The sequence below is a fragment of the Lampris incognitus genome, chromosome 20 (genome assembly GCF_029633865.1).
Source record: "Lampris incognitus isolate fLamInc1 chromosome 20, fLamInc1.hap2, whole genome shotgun sequence".
NCBI classification, from domain to species: domain Eukaryota; kingdom Metazoa; phylum Chordata; class Actinopteri; order Lampriformes; family Lampridae; genus Lampris; species Lampris incognitus.
Window position 1 is genome coordinate 5,654,561 of NC_079230.1, and position 20,097 is coordinate 5,674,657.

Here is a 20,097-nt window from a genome sequence, read left to right on the forward strand (position 1 = left end):
CTCTACACCCCCTTCCCCAACACGACTTGTCTAGTGTGACATTTGGCCCAACCAGACAAGACCATGATTTGAACCTGAACCTCAGTACTGGTGATTAGATTCTTACACCTGGAAGCTCTTGTGGTTGTGTGTAGCTCAGTCAGTAGACTGCACGGTACTGTAGTACCAATACTGTAGTACTAGTACTGCTGAGGTTACAGGTTTAATTTCCATGGTATGATGCAGTCATTTCATAAGTAGCGGACTTGTTCCTGCAGATGAAAACTGTCAATAAAAAGCACAAACAACTGATGTAGTAATAGAACTTCCTTTTTTATTCCAAGGTGCGGTTTGTTTTTTTTTAAACTTTGAAGTTGTGAAAGTGAGCATGTGTGACATCGGCGATGATAGACAGAAGGACTTGGGGAGGAGGAGGAGGAGCTGAATGGATCACAAATGCGATGAGGGAATCGTCGTCACCACGCACGGCGACAAGTCGACGCCACGCTGCCATTATCGCGTCACATGGCCGACCCGTCTTTTCTAATGGGACCAGAACCTGACCTGCTTACTGTCACAGGCCCGCGGCAGTCCCACATCCAGTACAGCACCGCTTATCCTATTTTATCATTCACTTCTCTGACGCCCTGTCGACTTCTACCGCTCCACACTTTTCTCTGGCCTCCACGACACAAGTCACCTCCGTGGGTTGACGTGTGTGGTAGCGCAGCCCCCATCCTTCCTTTCAGGAGCCGAGAAAGAGGGGAGGTGTGGGAGGGGGGGTCTCTCTATCTGGCCATTACCAGTCTGTCCTTCTGAATTCGTTTGTAACCAGCCGTGGTTTCTCTCATCGTACTCTACTTCACCATGACGCCACCCTCACTACATCTGCTCCAATCTTGAGCGGGTGCCTCTCATTCCCCCACCGGGTATTTGCCGACCCTTCCAGAGTAATTTAAAGACTAACGGTAACGTAACCGACACGGCTCAGAGAGAAGACCGGCACAGCGCCGGGGTTTCTGCTGTGGTTCAAGTCCTTTGAGGATTCCTTCCTCCGTCGGCGGAAGTGGCGGCGATTCGTTTGCGATGTTAAAGAGTTTGAGGACTTGTTGGGGGGGAGGGGGGGGGGTTTTTAAAATATCCACTGACTCACAGAGACGGCGTAACTACACATGAAACACGGCATGCAGGCATCTGCACAAATACACAACCAACCAACAAACTCTTTTATTCCCATCGTCTTTTCCTTTAATTGCCCTTCTACAAAAACAAAAATAATCATGGGCAGAGAGGAAGAGGAGCGGGAGGCTTTGCTCAAAATGACTCACGGTTTTATGACTGGCTTTTCTTTCTTCGTCTACCTCATCACCACGTTCTGTTTGATATGTCTGACAGGCCCCCGCGGCGTGCTCACGCTGGGTACATTCCTGATCTTTTTTTTGTTTTTTACATTTTTTTTAAGGAAATATAGTGGAAATGAAGGCAGAGCCCCCCAGTCCCAAACAGGCTCTCTTGGAGGTCTGAGCAAAGCCCACCGCCCTTGCCCTCTCTGGGCAGCGTGTTGGGGGGGGGGTGTGTAAAGGTAAGAGGGAAGAAAATAAGATTTTTAAAGAGAAATAAGCTTAAAGAGGGGAGCGGGTACATGGGAGGGGTGTTTAAATCCCTCTCTCCACAATGGAGAGAGACAGCAGGCCAGGACCAAAGGATGACGGGGGAGGAGGGGGGGGGGTCTTTGTTTACAAGTCGCTCTCTCCATAGAGGGCGCTGGAGAAGGAGATGTAGTCCAGGGCTCCAGCGGGCCCTTCGGCACCCACGTACCGGGTCATGCGGCTGATGCAATACTCTGCCTGCTCTGGGGGCAGCTCCCGACGGAGCTCCTCCACCGTGATGTAGGCCTGGGGGGGAGACGGGGGGGATTTTATTATGTTATCACTGTGTTTCTACTCGTGGTACCACTTTACAAAAAGGCACACTTTAAAGTCAAACTTATAAACTGTGTACTGTTAACTCGTTATAAGTCAGTAATGTGAAATTGTGCATTAATTAAGATTTTTGGGTTGCCAGGTTTGGAGCCCACGTGACAGGCGAGGATGGTCAATTCAGTCTTAGCCAGCAGCACAACAATAACACCACTTGAAAATGTTCTGCAATGCATACGCACCCAAGAGTCGATTTCCATGGAGCAATGGTGGCAACTTCTGTTGCAGTGGTTACAGTTATGGCTGAATTTAGCTAGCAGTTCATTTTAGAGTTAAAGTTAGCTTGCGGTTCAGTTTAGGGTCACAGTTAGCTAGTGATTAGTGGTTCAGTTTTCTTAGTCTAATCACATGGTTCCTGAGAGAATGTCGACTGGGAAGCTTTCGAATTGATAAAATGTGAGCTATTGACCTGGCAACCTAAAATGTCTTCGTTAATGCACAATAACATCGTTTTACTGATTCATAATGGAAATAGTTATTAACTGTAATGAAATAATTAGTAACACTTAAAAATGCCTTGTAAAACACCACTAACAAATGTCTAGCAGTTGTGCAGATCAACAGCAAAGTTAGCAATGTCATCTTGTGTTCCTTTATTTTATTTTCTGCTAAAGTCAAAATTCAAAAGTAAAAAACAAAACGGCGGGTTGGTCCAGAACTGACAGAAGTCTACATTCCTGTCTGAATATGAGTGGCGGTACTGGTCGATGGTAAAACCCTACAGCAGCATTGGGATAGTGTCGTATCGATTACCTTGTCGGAGGCCAGGATCTTGAAGGAGGCCATGACCTGTTCGGCGGTGTCGGTCTCAGCGGTCTCGCGGGTCATGAAGTCGATGAAAGCCTGGAAGGTGACCACGCCCGTGTTGTTGGCATCCACCAGGGTCATGATGCGAGCAAACTCCACCTCACCCTATTGAACAGTAGGACAGAGGGGGACAAAGTGGCTTGAACTGGTTCAACAGTGGAGAGCTTTATGGTCCCAATATTTAAATTAACACTTTTAATCTCCATGGGAAATATGGTCGTTGTAGCAGCAGGTAAAACAAGTAAAGTAGACTTTAGATTAAGATGTAAACTTTAACCAAATTAAACTACTACATATGTAAAAACAAGTTGAGACTACCAAATATATATATACACACATAATGTGCAACATGCAAGTGTCTAAGTAATATTTTACAAAATACTGATAAAAATATCAGACTTCAATATGCAAATGATGTTGCTGACATTTGTGATTTAAATAGAAAGGCTATTATGAGATAAATTGTTGATGACTCAAACAGGAATAAGGCACCCTTTAACTGATACAACAATGATCGATGTAAACAACAAAACAGTGAAAATGACTTGGTCCTCAAAACCTTAATCGAGTCCACCGAGTGAGCAAAATTAAAACCACCTGCTGTATCAAAGTCAGGATATAATTTAATCTGGGTCTGGATTATGCTTGATAATCCCCATGTCATTCGGCATGTGGCAGGAAGGCAGCTGCGGCCTGGGTGTTCATCTTACCAGATCGTAACCCATGGAGATGAGGCAGGCGCGGAAGTCGTCAGGATCCATCATGCCGTTTCTCTTCTGCAAAGCAAACCACACCATGAGAATCCCATTCAGCAACATTAACTAACTAAAGAAAAATATATTTTAATTCAAACCTCCTTTTACTTGATCATGGTTTATTCATTCTCTTACTTCTTTCTTAATGTCTTTCAAGTTACTAAAATTATTCATAATTCTGTCATCCAAAGCATTTCTAGACCGTCTTTAATTGCATCTTGTTGTACCATGTTCAATTTGACTGCCTCATTCTGATGTAAAGCACATTAAATTGTATATTAACATATGAAAGGCATATGGAATAGTTATTTTTATTATTATAGAAGTAGTAGTAGTAATAATAATCATAGTTGAGCTGGTGTGATCGTGTTTCAGTTACCGAGGTGAGGAAAATGTTCAGATTCAGTCTTGGTCTTAAAGCCAATCCGAACTTCGAGACAGAAACATGATTCTTGGCCACATATTAGCTCAATTTCAAATGTTACGACACATACACATCAGACAGACATCCACGGCCAAAAAAAGAAGAAGAGGTCACATATGTCATCACATTAGGTGATTCCTTCCTCCCTGCGTGGAAATCTGATAGTAAATAGATCTACATCACACAGCCAAGAGTAAGACGGGTATCACACACACACAGTGGTGGTCACTGTGCACCCAGCTCACCCTGTCGAAGTGGTTGAAGGAGGCTCTGAACTCGTTGAGCTGCTCCTGGCTGATGCCCTTGGCATCGCGGGTCAGAATCTGGTTCTCCACCTCGTTGATGGTTCTGGCGATAGTGGTGAGCAGCTGTTCCCAACCCACACGGATATGCTGCAGAGAGAGAAAGAGAGAACAGATTGAGGTCCAGTAAGAGACGTTAGAGTCCTGTGTGTCCATTAGTGACAGAGTAGTGAGTGTTTCTGTATGTCTATAGTAACGCCACTAGGGGGCAACATGCAGTCTCCTGGAAGAGCCATGTGTGATGTCACACAGACTCAATGCTGAGAACCTCCACCGGTGTCACTCTTCAATACAGAAGAGACAAAAACACGTAAAGCCCAAATCAGCTTCCACAGACCAGCTGGTGGAAGTGACTGGGAAGGCAGCCGGTATGAATCAGACCTACAAGGTCCTTTAACAAACACCTGATGTAATGAGCTGCCATCCCAGTGCTCCCAGTCTTACTAGCCGTGTGCTGAACCCACATGACGTCTGAGCGTTTACACAAGACATCCGGGGGGGTTTCTCTGACACCTTAACCTGGTTTGCATGGAGTCCTCCATGATGAGGACATCCTGATTAAAACTGACTTTCAGACACACAGATCTCTTCTCCATACCTCCATAGTATAGCTTTAGTTGTTGCTCTTTTTGCTGGACATCTTATTTCTGCTTTTGAGATATCATTGCTATTTTTTTACTTATCATTTTGTATTTACTCCACTTTTCTTTAAATAATAATATTTATTTCAGGTCTTAATTGAGTTGTTTCATTCAGTGCCTTAAAGCGTGTTGTGCTGGCTAATGGTCATTTCTAGTCAATGTGTGGACCCCAGGAAGAGCAGCGACTTATGTGTGGAAACCGACAGGGATGCGGGTCAAAAATGGAGACTACCTCCATGGTGTAGTTGGTGTGCTTGTTGTCGAAGATGAGCGACTCCTGGCTGAGCTGGTGGTCTCCCTCCAGCTTGTCGATGTTGGATTTGTAGTTGATGATGTTCTGCTCGTACTGTTTCAGGTTGTTCATCTGTTCCTCCAGAGAGCCGGCGATGTCCACCGACACATGGCCAATCTCCTGCAGCGCAACAAGAAAGAGAGAAAGAAAAAGAAAGAGAGGCAGAAATAAAGAGAGAGCGAAAGTAAGAAAGAGAAAGAAAAAGAGCGACAGAGAAAGAATGGAATGAGTGAGAAAGAAGACAAGTAGAGTCCTAAAAAGTAACTATGTAACATTAATTACATAACGACAGTTAAGTCACAGCCCTGCGTGGCTGGTCCTTCACACTTTGTGTTAGTATCTGTCATTATGGTGTACATATGTTGTGAAACTAAGGTGTCAGTATGTCGATGCACCAGCATCACCAGTTTAAACTCCACCATACTGACTTCAGTCCTTAACGCGAGTGCTTGGAGCGTGTGGTATCCACGTCGCATACTGACGTTAGCATGTGAGCAGTTTCCATGTCCATCTGTGACTGCTGATGGCCTGGTTTACTGTGACAGCCGCACTGTACCTCCATCTTGGTTTGGATCCAGGGTCCAATGATGTTGGCCTGGGCAGCAAACTGGCGTCTCAGCCTCTCGTTGGCCTGCTGTCTGGCCACCTCCTCCTGGAGCATTTGGTCTCTGAGGGGCACAAGGTGCTTCACCTGCAGGTGGCAGCAGAGAGGCATGACGGGTGAGAAAGTGAATGAGAAGTCTTTAATGAATTACATGGACTAGGGAGGGGAATGTCATGTCATTTCAGAAACCTCAGGTCTCGTGACCCTCTGACCGACTCGTTTAAAAGGTATGAATGGCTCATTGTGACTGTGTGTTAGTAAATAAACCTCTCATATAGTACTGGTAGTACAGGTGGGCCAGGTTCTATTAAATTAAGACACGTGTCTATTTTTCAAATTACTGTACCTGTTTATCTTAATTTTAGAGATTACATGGTATACATACACACACACACACACACACACACACACACACACACACACACACACACACACACACTGTCTATATAAAGAAGAGCTGGGGAAAAGCTCCATTCTGGAAACGCTGCGTCAGGTGTTGAATCAACTTTCATTTCTATTCTCAACAAGAACCTGACCCAGAGAGTGCCTCTCTACGTATGTAAGAAACGTAACACTTCCTATTTATTAATTTTTTTGTTGTCGAGGCGGCAGAAAAGACGGTCATACACGTAGGAAAACTAAAGCCACACTGAAAGAGAGCCTCCTATGTGGAGTTATTTTAATTCCCCAGGAGCACTTGTGGCTTACTGTATGAGGGGACACTTGACACTAAATGTGCTGTCCTATTCCTGACCCGTCTATCAATGTCTTCATAATTAGCCTAATGACCAAATGCAGAGTTCGATACGTTGGCATTTCCCCGTCACACCAAGTCAACTGGCAGATGATGTGGGGTTCTGGGAAAACTACCAGTCCAGGGAGGTAAACCTGCTACGGGTGTCTATTCCAGTCTGGCTGCATTTCCATTTGTCCTGATGGTTCTGGGTGTGTGGGATTGGACTTACAGCGTCCCACTTGTTGCTGATGTCCTGAGGGGTGAGGTTGGTGTACGGGTTGACCCCAGACAGCTTGATGCCGTAGGTCTGGGCGATCTTCAGGATCTCGTTCTGGATGCCCATGGTGGCCATGCGCTCCTTGTCGGCCTCCGGCAGTGTGGCCTTAAACTGGTCATGAGCTGTGATCAGACTCTGGATGGGTAACAGGAAAACGAGCGAGAGAGAGAAAGAAGAGGGAAGGAGAGAGAGAAGAGAGAGAGAAGGAAAAGAGGAAGAAGAGAGGAGAGAGAGGAGGAGAGAGACGACAGAGGAGACGAGAGAGAAAACAGGAGAGAGAGAAGGACAGAAAGGAGGAGAGAGGTGAGAGAGGAGAGAGAAAACGAGTTAGAGGGTAAAAATCACGTCCATTTTCAGGACGGGTGAGAACTCAGAGTGAAGAGTTTTTATGATGCAATTCAGGAAATATTCAGATCACAATCAAGGGCGAATGGGAACTAAAACATTATCAGAGTTTAGCAACTACATATAATAATATTAATAATGATAACAATAAATCACTCCATCAGGGCACAACTCGGTTTGAAGCAAGTCCACATGCAAAAGAACGACACACACTTCCTGTTTTCCTGTATCCAGAGTGGCGTGTGGGCAGATAACTGTGACTCTGCTACCATCTTACAGTACTAAATACTAGTTGTACTGTAAGATGGGAATCAAATGACAGCCAAGGGTGCGTTTCATTTCCAGCTAGTCTAATCGCACCACCAGTAGTGATGCAAGTAACGGATTCAAATTAAAATTCAGCTCGACAACGCCACAAGTTAGTATAACAGTCATGTCCACAGACCGAGACCGTCTGGATTAAGGTAGACCTGGAAAAGGAAGGCTGTTGGCCTTTCTTGAATGTAGTAAGTATGTCTGTTGCTCTGATGGAAGATGGGTAGAGGAGTGTGATTAAAATTATTGTGTTACATATGCCCAATTAAAATCAAAATTATTAAATTAAAATTATTGTGTTACATACACCCAATGCCTGCTGGGATAGGCTCCAGCATCCCCGCGACCCTGACTGGGATACGGGGCTTGGATAATGGATGGATGGGTGGGTGGATATATCACCCATTTGGTACCAAGGAATGTTAAAATAAAGAAAAAAAGGTGTATGCAAATACTGTTTCAGCTCATTTACACACAGAAGGGGAGCACATGCACGTGCTTTCATGTGCTGCAGGTTCATGTGTACCTGGATCTCCTCGATGCTGTGGACAATGAACATGTCCTGCAGGTCCTCCATGGCTCCGTCCATCCAGTTGTTGAAGGGCGCCGCCCTCTTGGCAAACTCAAGGTACAGCTGGTCAATGGTCTCCCACAGCTTCTCCACACGCTACACACACACACACACACACACAAGAAGACACGCCGTCACTTACGACACCGCGACAAGCCAGAAACATCATCTGAGAGATGGGGGGGAATGTAGTGGAAAAGTACTTATGTATGTTCACATGAATGTAAAAAGTACTTATGTATGTTGTCATGAATGTAAAAAGCACTTATGTACGTTGTCATGAATGTAGAAAGTACTTATGTATGTTGTCATGAATGTAAAAAGTACTTATGTATGTTCACATGAATGTAAAAAGTACTTATGTATGTTCTCATGAATGTAAAAAGTACTTGTGTATGGTGTCATGAATGTAAAAAGTACTTATGTTCTCATGAATGCAAAAAGTACTTATGTATGTTCTCATGAATGTAAAAGTACTTATGTATGTTCTCATGAATGTAAAAAGTACTTATGTTCTCATGAATGCAAAAAGTACTTATGTATGTTCTCATGAATGTAAAAGTACTTATGTTCTCATGAATGCAAAAAGTACTTATGTATGTTCTCATGAATGTAAAAGTACTTATGTTCTCATGAATGTAAAAAGTACTTATGTAGGTTGTCACGAATGTAAAAAGTGCTTATGTATGCTCACATGAATGTAAAAAATACTTATGTATGTTGTCATGAATGTAGAAAGTACTTATGTATGTTCTCATGAATGCAAAAAGTACTTATGTATGTTCACATGAATGTAAAAAGTACTTATGTATGTTCTCATGAATGTAAAAAGTACTTGTGTATGGTGTCATGAATGTAGAAAGTACTTATGTATGGTGTCATGAATATAAAAAGTAATTATGTATGTTCTCATGAATGTAAAAAGTACTTATGTATGGTGTCATGAATGTAAAAAGTACTTATGTATGTTCTCATGAATGTAGAGTACTTATGTATGTTCTCATGAATGTAAAAAGTACTTATGTATGGTGTCATGAATGTAAAAAGTACTTGTGTATGGTGTCATGAATGTAGAAAGTACTTATGTATGGTGTCATGAATATAAAAAGTAATTATGTATGTTCTCATGAATGTAAAAAGTACTTATGTATGGTGTCATGAATGTAAAAAGTACTTATGTATGTTCTCATGAATGTATAAAGTACTTATGTATGTTCTCATGAATGTATAAAGTCTGGCACTTAAAGGCTTCAAAAAATCAAAACCAAAAATCAATTTAAAAAAAAATTCAGTTTCACTAGTTTGGCTTAGTTGCTAATCCTTTGCTCTACTTTGTGTGTGTGTGTGATGTCTCCGGGGTTTACAGGTGTGTGTGTGTGTGTGTGTGTGTGTGTGTTGTACCTCCAGTGAATCCCTCCTCTTCTGGGTGAGGGTCCCCAGGTTGTCCCACTGGTCACAGATGCCCTGGCAGCGGCTGTTGACTGTGGCAGCATCATGGTAGTCCAGCTCACTAGACATGAAGAGACACACACACCACTCACATGTTTTGTCTTTACCCAGGACACCAACATGACGCGGCTCGTCTTACATGAAGGTTCCACGTGACTTCGGTGAAGAGTTCAAGTTATATTGACTTATATCTGTTTCTGTATCAGAAGAGACACATGGTGGTGGTGGTGAAACTCTCCCGGGTGGGTCATCAGAACAACAAACTACTGCGGTGAAAAAACTGGTCCCTTCAAAAAAGTCAAACATGTACAAGTGACCATATATTTAGGAGCTAAGTCCCAACATGCATTGTGCTTAAGAAACATCCAATCACAGAGCTTAAAAGTCTGTTGCCACGCTGGTGAAGCTTTGTAGCTAAACTATTTGGATAAAATAACAGCAGTTCACGTAAATCAATTAGTCAAAAACATACAATTAAATTAATTGTATGTTTAACGTTTTTCTTTTGTTATTTATTACTGTGATGCAGCACCGGAGGGCCTACCACCTCATTTCACTGCACATCTTGTAAATTGACTATAAAGTTGACCTTGAGCCGTGATTTTAATAGATTCAAGAACAACAACCAAGGTGTGTTGTTTTTTTTGTTCCTGACTGCCACCACCGGACTGAACTGCATCGATGTGCATTCTACCACTTCCCCTTAGTCTGTGAAACAGTGGTGGATTCTCCATGGTGTCAGCCAGCGAGGCTCATGGGTACTGTAGTTTTTGACATACCCAACAGACTATAAAACGTGATTTCTCAGAAACAAAGTTGTAAGTTTTATAACTGATGGTCATGGTTTAACCCTACAGTATCATGGAATTATCCGGGAGGCGCCAGTGTTTGTGTTGAATATAGTTGTGGAACTCGTTAAAAGTAAAATTTCCAATGGGGGAAAACGCATCCGGGTACCAGCGGCTCCGCCCACTTCTCCTCTCTAACCATACATCCATGACTCTTAACTAAAATGGAAAGAATATCTGTCCATCTGTCTGTATTTCTGTCTGTGATAGGACGAACAGCGCCACTCTGCCATTGCAACTCATACTGTGGTCGGAGGAGGGATTACACCCACACAGCCACAGCAATAGTAATAAAAAATGTCAAAGATAAGTCTATATCATGACAATATAACACCACTGTGGTGTCTAATTTGTTTGTCACATCGATGTAATGATACAATCCAGGACTTCTCCCTTTACAGTCGCCCGCTGGACCACCACCTCTTTTCTGAGGATGTCATGATTTACAAATGAGGCGCTGATGGAGGACAAGTCGAGTCAGACTTTCAAGTTTCCCCACAAGAGATTTGACTGACGTGACTCAGTGTTTGTGTAAAACTGGATTGAACATCACATCGGATGAACGCCGTCGGCCATGACTCATGTAGAAAACCATTCAGGATTTATCAGGCTGGACCAGATCAGAGGAGCCAGGCCTTCACACAGCATCCTTTCATCCTCTTCATTAACATTCTTATCAGTCTGTCGCTTCTTTTGTTCTTTGCTTTAATCACATCCGCGTATGATCTCCCCGCCATGCATCTGTTGCAGCCATCACAACCGAGAGAATACTTCAATCCCCACTTTCTCTCCCCCCGTCCCCCCCAGATCTCCTCTTCCTCCTTCTTGCCGGACTCAAGCTGCTTCCCTCTTTTCTTTCTCTCCATCCCTTTCTCCTGACATGAAGGAGCCATCTCTACTTAGCTGGGATGAATGGGAAGGCAGATACATGAAGACGGATCAACTATGAACTTACAGAGGATGGACACGGCCAATATCCATCACTTCTTAAATTAAAATGGTGTCATTTCTTTACTTTCACTTTTCAAAAGCCACAAGTTCTAACTAACAGTAGTAATTCTTATATTTGTATGAATGACTTTATCGGATGAGGATTTACAGTTTACAAAGTAAGATGGATGCCGTTCCCTCATAGCAACAGAGAACTAAGCGTGTCCCACACTTCCTGGTCTTCATTACTTGAAACCACTTTTTTCTCTCCATGTGTTTCAGTGTCGACCATCCCACCCCTCTGTTTCTTTCGCCTGAATACGTACGAGTTCTCCACCTCCGCCCGTCTAAAGCCTTGCGTCCTTACTTGAGCTCCTGGGCGATGGCGGCGATCTGCTCCACGCGGTCCTGGTGAGCGGCCAGGTCGCTCTCGAAGGCCTCGTGTTTCCTCATCAGAGCTCGGATCTCCATCAGGGAGGCTGACTCGTAGTCCTTCTGTGACAGCAGGTCCTCCTTGCCTGAAACACACACACACACACACACACACACACACACACACACACACACACACACACACACACACACACCAAAATGTATGTGAACACTATCCTGCTGTTGAAAGACAAATTTGAGATTTGAACTTGTGAGATTTTACAGATCTCGTATCATCTGACTTTTTGTACGACTCATTTACTTCTGAGCTTAAGTCAAGACAGATCCTAATTCATCTGCATTTCCTGACAGCATATCAGCTGGAGATAGAAAAGAGGGAAGGGGTGGAAGAGAAAGAGGGAGAACAACATGCTGTAGGGTCAAAAGTCAGATTTTGACCCATGAGCCACTGAGCTAGGGTGAAATACTGAACACATTCGGTATTTTGAGCAAGGACCCTGCAGCAGCATGGAAGCCACACAGATGCGCTGTTCACCCGTTCTCACTCCTCCCTCCTCCTCTCCCTCCATACCTGCGGTCCAGGCCTCGTGCAGAGAGCACTTCTGCTTGAACTTCTCCGCCAGGTGATCCAGTCTCTCCAGACGACGGATCTCCGTCAGCAGCCACTCCTCATAACCCTTCTCCACCTGCTCCAGACCCTTCCAGGCGTTGGCGATGTCCTGCAGGCAGGGAGACGGTAACACGTTTACATTTGCCACAGCTTCCTGCTGGCTCTGTGAGTGTTAGTAGCAGCTGTCTGCAGGGACCAGCGTGTGAACTTAACAGAACTGTTTAAATACGCTGTGTCCGACTTCATACCACATACCACCGGTATGCTAATTTAGCATGTGAAAGGGAGGTGTTTGCATATTCAGTATGGAGCTCATGGTCACTAAAAGATCAAATCCGTCCCATAATTCTTTGCATCTTTGTCGTTTCCATAGAAACAACCAGCCAGCTGGAAAATTTTCCAAAGCAATATGCTGGACAACAAAGTGAGAGGAACAGCAGCCAACATTAGTAAATTCAAATGTTTTTTTTTGTTGCTCTTTTTCTTCCCCATTGTACTGGGCCAATTACCCCGCTCTTCTGAGCCATCCCAGTTGCTGCTCCACCCCCTCTGCCGATCTGGGGAGGGCTGCAGACTACCACGTCTCCTCCGATACATGTGGACTAACCTCCTACTTCTTTTCACCTGATAGTGAGGAGTTTCGCCAGGAGAACGTAGCGCGTGGGTGGATCACGCTATTCCCCCCCAGTTCCCCCTCCCCCGAACAGGTGCCTCGACCGACAACAGGAGGCGCTGGTGCAGCGACCAGGACACATACCCACATCCAGCTTCCCACCCGCAGACACGGCCAATTGTGTCTGTAGGGACGCCTGACCAAGCTGGAGGTAACACGGGGATATGAACCGGTGATCCCCGTGTTGATAGGCAACGGAATAGACCACCACGCCACCTGGACACCCTCATTTTTTGACCATTTAAAACAAAAAAAAACAAAACATTTTTTTCAACAATTTCATGAAATTGGTCAATCAAACTTTGGTGAGGAGCTAAGGCTCAACTGAAATGGATGAAATTAAAGAGAGAAAGTTCTTCTGGAGCTACAACGGCTCACGTCCACTTGGATGCAAGTCTGTCAACTGTGACGTTCATGGTACGCGGTGCACACTGCATGCCTCGTACTGAACAGTGTGCACCAACAGTATGAAAATACACTAAATACTTTAAGTATGTAGCATGTGACAAGGTCTGACCAGGCCAAGTGTGGTCCACCACATCTGGACAGCTCAGACAGCAGGATGCAGGTTTTCAGTGGCATAACAATACTGAATATACGTCCAACTCACCGACACCATCTTGCCCTCGGAAGGCATGAAGGCGGGCCTGTTGCTGAGCCTCAGTTTGGTCTGCAGGGTGTTGAAGTTGATCTCCAGCTGGCATTTCTCCTGGACGCGTGGGGGCTTGTGGACGCGGCGGTAGTCACGGAAGTCCTCCAGTTTCTGCTGCATGGAGCGCATGGTCTGCTCAGCCACGCGGTTCTCCAGCCAGGGGATGGTGCGACGGATCCACTCCAGCAGCTACACGGGCAGAGAGACGCTTTGGTTCAAGTGTGCATGTTATGTTTATATCTGCAGACTACCTGTCTACAGTACACAGGTGCTCAGACAGACAGGCGACAGATCTACAGACCAACAGAAAACCACAACACCTCAAATGGTTTTGTGTCAGTGTAAAACTTGTGTACGAGCTCCGCTGGTAATGGGAAAAGGGGTTAACAGTACACACGCTTATTTCTGGATTAAAAGATTAAAGTAACGGTGGGATAAAGTAAACTTCTCTAAGGGTGTCACAATCATTTTATGTGCAAATGTGGCTAATAAACCAAATCCTGATCCTACAACAAATCCACATGTGTTTGTATATTGCATTTCCTCCCATCTTGTTCAACGCTGTTGTGAAATGTAACTTCCTGTCTTGGGGTCACACTGGTGGGACCTGTGGTGGTCCTACTGTCAATCATAAAATCCATCTGAGAGTCTAGAGGACGACAGCGGGTTGGTTTGGTACAGACATGAACAGAAGGAAGAGACGGAAGAGACAGAAGATCGGATCGATGGAGCGAATAGACAGAATGGACAGAGAATGATAGATGGAATGAATAGAGAGAATGGATGGATAGAATGATAGATGGAGTGAATAGATGGAATGAATGGAGTTTTGTGAGCAGAGGGAGGGAGGAACAGATGGAGAGGAGGAGAGGATGGTGGTAGTCGTTTCTCACCTCACTGGCAAGCTTCTCATACTCCTCCATCAGCTTCTCGTTCTCCTGGTTGACGGCCAGAACTTTACAGATACGGTTGGCAGCTGTCTCGGCCTGGCAGGAGGAGGGAGACAGACAGAGAGACACATACACAAATGGACAGATATATAGACAGACAGATAGATAAATAGATAGACAGAGAGGAAAGACAGACGGAGACAGAGGAAAGGCAGACAGACATACAGACAGAGAAGAAAGACACAGAGAGGAAAGAAAGACAGACAGACAGAGAGGAAAGAAAGACAGACAGGCAGGACAGAGACAGACAGAGAGGAGAAACAGACAGAGAGGAAAGACAGCACGTAACAGAGAGAGAGAGACAGTTGATATAAAGTTATTATGAGAGGGGATGAGGTGTGTCAGTGACCTGTGAATAAATGCAGGTGTATTCAGACATGAGTCATACTGACACGACACTGACCTCTACTTCATACAACACTATCACACACAACATATAACTGAGAGCATGCCCCGGCTGTGTCTGGGGCATGCTGTAAGCGTAATACAGGACTACACTCATTCATGGCGTCTGACCTGCTCAGCGCCGGCGAAGGCGTGGTAGAAACAGGACACGTAGGTCATGATGGCCTTCTCGTCAGGCTTGGGGGTGTTCACAATGTCTGACGGGGGAAGGACACAGTCAGACAACCTGCATGTGTGTGCTCAAACACTGCGTGGGGAAACCATCCTCACACGACAGCTACGTTCTCATCGATCCATATATGTGACCATCCCGTTCTGCCTTTTTATTCACATTTCCAGCTCTCAACGTTCAGACATCCAGAGTATTGGTTCCTGTCTGTCTGGAGACAGGTGGGAGTAGGAGCGGCTCAGTCAACCATTGTGTGTGTGTGTGTGTTTATCAGTAGGCAGAGGCAGACAGGATACAGACGTGCTGTTTAATTTGACCGGTGTCGGATGAACCGGGCTTAAAACGGATTTGTTGTTCTGCATGGAAAACAACAAATCCAATAATTTACAGGCAAAGGCTTTAACAGATGTGTGTGTGTGTTCTGTAAAGACTGTTGTTCAATAAATGTGTTAGATGGAATACTGTCGAGGTTAAAAGTCACCTCTGCTTATAAAATAGCTTTTTCAGAACAGAAATGTACACAACTGAATGTCTGTTGTCTCGTCCATGTGCGTGTTTGCGTTAACTAAAGTGAAAGGGAGCTGGGAAATGAAGAATTTGTTATTCTGATGTCGTTTTTCCAGAAATAAAACACACATGCACTTCCCGTCACATTCTCACCTTCAGCGTCAAGCATCTTAGGGATGTCCAGGAACTTCTCAGCCACCTCGAAAGCGGTGTTCAGGTTGCCAATTGGGTCATCCTTTACACACACACACACACACACACACACACACACACACACACACACACACACACACACACACACACACACACACACACACACACACACACACTAATTGTCAGACTTGTACACTCTGGGATGCGTTTGGCTCAATTACCCTCCAACACTAACCAGATCATATAGCAAAGACTGTTACAACTACTAACTCACCATCAACATCATCATAATAACAATGATGATAATAATAATAACGATAATAACAATAATAATAACAATAGTGATAATAATGATGATAACAATAACAATAATAATGATAATAATAATAATTATGAGGATGATGAATAAGGATAATAATGGTAATAATGATAATAATAATTATGAGGATGATGATAATAATGATAATAATAATAATAATACTGATAATAATATCGTACTTGGTGAAATGTTACTAATAACACTAATGCCAATGCAAAAGCTAATGCTAACAGTAATGCTAATGCTGCCAGCATGAACCTAAGTGATTATCCTCATGCTTCAGTAATGTAACTTCATACTGAACCCCTGCTGGATTATACAGCCAGTACGTTGGTACTGGACTTAACATATCACACTGGCAACACAAGCCACCCGTATGGAGTACAAAGGTGGACATATACAATGCTTCGCACTACTCTCCAGTACTTCACATATTCATAGAAATATGTGTGATTCGACTGCACATCTTGTACCAAAGCACCTTTAGATGAAGGTAAAAATGTGTTTTCCTTTTGCAAAAAAGCCAAATGAGATGGGTGCAAAGGCAGAATGACATAAAGGGATAATTTGAAGAACGTGTGAGGTTCTGTTCTGGTGGGAGGGAGGGGAGGGGAGAAAGTAAAGGCAGAGAAGAGAAGGTTCAGAGCACCTTCCTCAGTTTGGAGTAGTCAATAAGGTCAGGTCTGTGTCTGTGGATGAGAGCACACAGAGCCAAGCCATCCTTCCAACTGACAGAGCAGACAACAAGAGGAGGAGAGAGGAGGGCCGTGGGAGGGGAGTGGGAGTGAAAAGAAGAACAGAGATAGCGATGGAAGAAGGAGAGACCAAAGGATGAAAGGAGTCAATGAGAGCGGAGGGAGGGAACAAAACAGTGGGGCGACAGACCAAGGAAATGAGCAAAGGACGGAGAGATAAGGGGGAGGTGGAGGGATGGGGAAACAGATAGGGAAAAGAGAAAAAAGAAAAACATTACATCACAGGAAACAAGAATGAGGCAGAAATAAAAGCATAACCAAATTAAAATAACGCTGCAAATCTCCATCGGAGACACCAGGGGGTGCCTCCAACCCACCTGATGTGGAAGTTCTGCACGTTGACGTTCCTGTAGGGGGCGGTCTTCCTCTGACACCACAGCAGCAGGCCCTCTTTGGCGGAGGTCTCTGGAGGAGCAGGCAGAGGGAGAGGGATGAGGAGGAGGGATGCTCTCTCTTTAGTAATCTATTCAGCTTCAGCAGCAAGAGTCACAGCTTAAAATGGGGCCAAAACGACATTTTCCCAGAGAGATCTCGACTTCTGGCTGCTAGTCAATTTTAATGGTCAGGGAAATGTAATTTGGTGCACTGCATGCACACACACACACACACACACACACACACACACACGCACACACATACACACATACAAGTAAACACTAAATACAAACACCTGGATATTTAAGGTGAAAATAAGATGATGCCCTTGGAGGGTGTAGAAGGGCACATATAGGGTGAAAGTCAATATTAACATTACAGCTGATGTGAACAGGACAGAAAACAATGGTGCACAACAAGAGATAAATAATACTGCACATAAGCCTCTTTATTATACAGACACACAACTGGTCTGAACCCACTCTCACTATCTTATTTGCCGTCCAGCAATTAAAACCAGTCTGTAGATAGAGTCCCACTGTTTTGTTTGGTTTTTCTCTCCCGTTTTTCTCCCCAATTGTACCCGGCCTATTACCCCACTCTTCTGAGCCATCCCGGTCGCTGCTCCACTCCCTCTGCTGATGGGGGGGGGGGGGGCGGGGCTGCAGACCACCACATGCCTTCTCTGACACATGTGGAGTCACCAGCTGCTTCTTTTCACCTGACAGTGAGGAGTTTCACCAGGGGGACGTAGTGCGTGGGAGGATCACGCTATTCCCCCCAGTCCCCCCCCCCCGAACAGGCGCCCCGACCGAACAGAGGAGACGCCAGTGTAGTGACCAGCACACATACCCACATCCAGCTCCCCACCCGCAGACACGGCCAATTGTGTCTGTAGGGACGCCGACCAAGCCGGAGGTAACACGGAGATTCGAACCGGCGATCCCCGTGTTGGTAGGCAACAGAATAGACCGCCACGTTACCTGGACGCCCCCAAACGTCTTCAACTCTACAGTGAAGTCCAGACGAGTGTCCATACTGCTTTCAGACAAGCCTTTCTGTCTGTTCGCCTGACAAAAAAGGTGAATATGGTTCCGTGTGCGTGTGTGTGTGCGTGTGTGTGTGTGTGTTGTGGGGAAAATCTGCGGAGTAGAAAATAGTGGTGAGCGTGGGGGGGGGGGGAAGTGCAGCAAAAAACAAAACTGAAGAGGATGAGTAAAATGTCAGAATGGGGGGGGAGGAAGAGAGGAGGAAGTGAAGGGCGAGGGAGGGATGGAGTCATAGTGAATTAATTATTTCTAATAAAACGAAGCCGTGTGACGGGAGGGAGACAGCGGGGGTCAGCAGGAAGGTCAGGGGGAACGTGTTCGGTGGGGGGCAGCAGGGTCCGTCTCCTCACGCTCAGCATCAGTGACCCGAGAGGACGCACATCTCACTGACCTGCAGGAGCTGCTCACTGACGTGTGTGTGATGTGTGGAAACGCACAGCCAGCGGCCCAGGCCCGAGCGAGCTGAACCTATGCTGTGTATTTACTGTGGCATTTGTACGGCTGGTTCCCCGGGGCATGGAAATGAGAATACAACAACGCAAACGCACAACTTCCATGTGTGCGAAACAAAAATACCCCCCGGCTAGAACATGGATTATATTTGTCCAAGTAAACATGGACGTGGTCTCTGTGACGTCTCCACTGTTCTCTCTTTTACATAACACCCCCCCCCCCACACACACACACACACCTTCAACAGAGATGTCCTGGATGGCGAAACGCAGGATGATGGTCCAGATCATACCAAGAGTCATCTTCACATTACCGTCAACAATTTCTGCAATGAATCATCACACACACACACACACACACACACGCACAGACAGAGTCAGTAACCATGGCAACAGGTAACACAGTAAAATGAATGCATACAAGGATGACCAGGTCGTTGTTCCGAATGCTTTCAACATAAACCGGACATGTCGCCAGTAGAGACAATAGAGCCAACAGGGTTTCTACCAGCAAACTTTTCCAAGAACGCTTCTGACCGTCACTGACGAGAGTTAAACTGATTTTACAAACCACTTCACCACCTGCACTTCAACGTCTGAACGGGTTCGCAGAGAAAACTCAGATCTTGTCAGACAAAGAAGCCAACCGAAAAGACTTCATGAGGCTTAGAATCTTAAAATTCTAATTTAAATTTTAAAATTTATTTTTAAATCAGAATTTTAAAATTCTAATTTAAATTTATTTTAATTAATTCATCTTAATTTTAAATTTAAATATTTTAAAATTAAAAAATGTTGAATTTTAGATTATTTTTTAAAAATTCTAAATTCCAATGTAGTGAAATTCAGGGGGCAGCCGGGACGCAAACCCAGGCCGCTCGCACCATGGGTGACTAAGTTAACCTGTCGACTAAAGGGTCCGATCGACACATCTGTGGAAAAAAAAACATTTTTTTGGTGGAAAAAAACTTTTGCCACAGATGTGGAACCTTGTTGACGGATGAAAATAGTCGTCCCTTATTTTATCTTGTCTTGCCAAATCTCTATTACTATCACCAGGATCACTTCACCACTCCGCTCATATTCCCCACATAAAGTGAAGACAAAGTGTTGTGAATACCGGCCATTGGGACCGACGTTTTCAGAAAGGAGGGAAAAGGAAAAGGAGGAGGGTAGGTTTGGCGGCCGTGGCGCTCACCTTCAGCACCAATAGACACCAGCTTGACTCCCTTGCTGCAGATGAAGTCCAGCGCTTTGTTCACGTTGGCGATCTTGTGGAAACGCATCTTTCCTTTGTCAGGTTTGGGCAACCTCTCACCTGCAAACCACACAAACACCTTCACATTTCCATCATCTGAGAGTCCCTCTGCAGCACAGACCA

At 44.8% G+C, this 20,097-nt stretch overlaps 1 protein-coding gene across 1 annotated transcript in view; it reads right to left on the reverse strand.

The window, feature by feature from the left end:
• Positions 1–293: 293 nt before the first annotated feature.
• actn3b (actinin alpha 3b) overlaps positions 294–20,097 on the reverse strand; it is a 20,776-nt gene continuing 972 nt past the window's right edge. The window contains exons 2-20 of the mRNA XM_056300757.1: positions 19,915–20,034; positions 18,956–19,042; positions 17,158–17,245; positions 16,735–16,813; positions 15,767–15,848; positions 15,049–15,134; positions 14,476–14,568; positions 13,541–13,771; positions 12,219–12,366; positions 11,622–11,772; positions 9,429–9,537; positions 7,983–8,123; positions 6,749–6,931; positions 5,736–5,870; positions 5,120–5,299; positions 4,190–4,336; positions 3,476–3,541; positions 2,712–2,870; positions 294–1,874 (exon numbers count right to left, since the gene is read on the reverse strand). Of these exons, the coding sequence (XP_056156732.1) occupies positions 1,716–1,874; positions 2,712–2,870; positions 3,476–3,541; positions 4,190–4,336; positions 5,120–5,299; positions 5,736–5,870; positions 6,749–6,931; positions 7,983–8,123; positions 9,429–9,537; positions 11,622–11,772; positions 12,219–12,366; positions 13,541–13,771; positions 14,476–14,568; positions 15,049–15,134; positions 15,767–15,848; positions 16,735–16,813; positions 17,158–17,245; positions 18,956–19,042; positions 19,915–20,034 (2,444 nt within the window). The 3' untranslated portion in view covers positions 294–1,715. The remainder of the gene's footprint in view (positions 1,875–2,711; positions 2,871–3,475; positions 3,542–4,189; positions 4,337–5,119; positions 5,300–5,735; positions 5,871–6,748; positions 6,932–7,982; positions 8,124–9,428; positions 9,538–11,621; positions 11,773–12,218; positions 12,367–13,540; positions 13,772–14,475; positions 14,569–15,048; positions 15,135–15,766; positions 15,849–16,734; positions 16,814–17,157; positions 17,246–18,955; positions 19,043–19,914; positions 20,035–20,097) is intronic.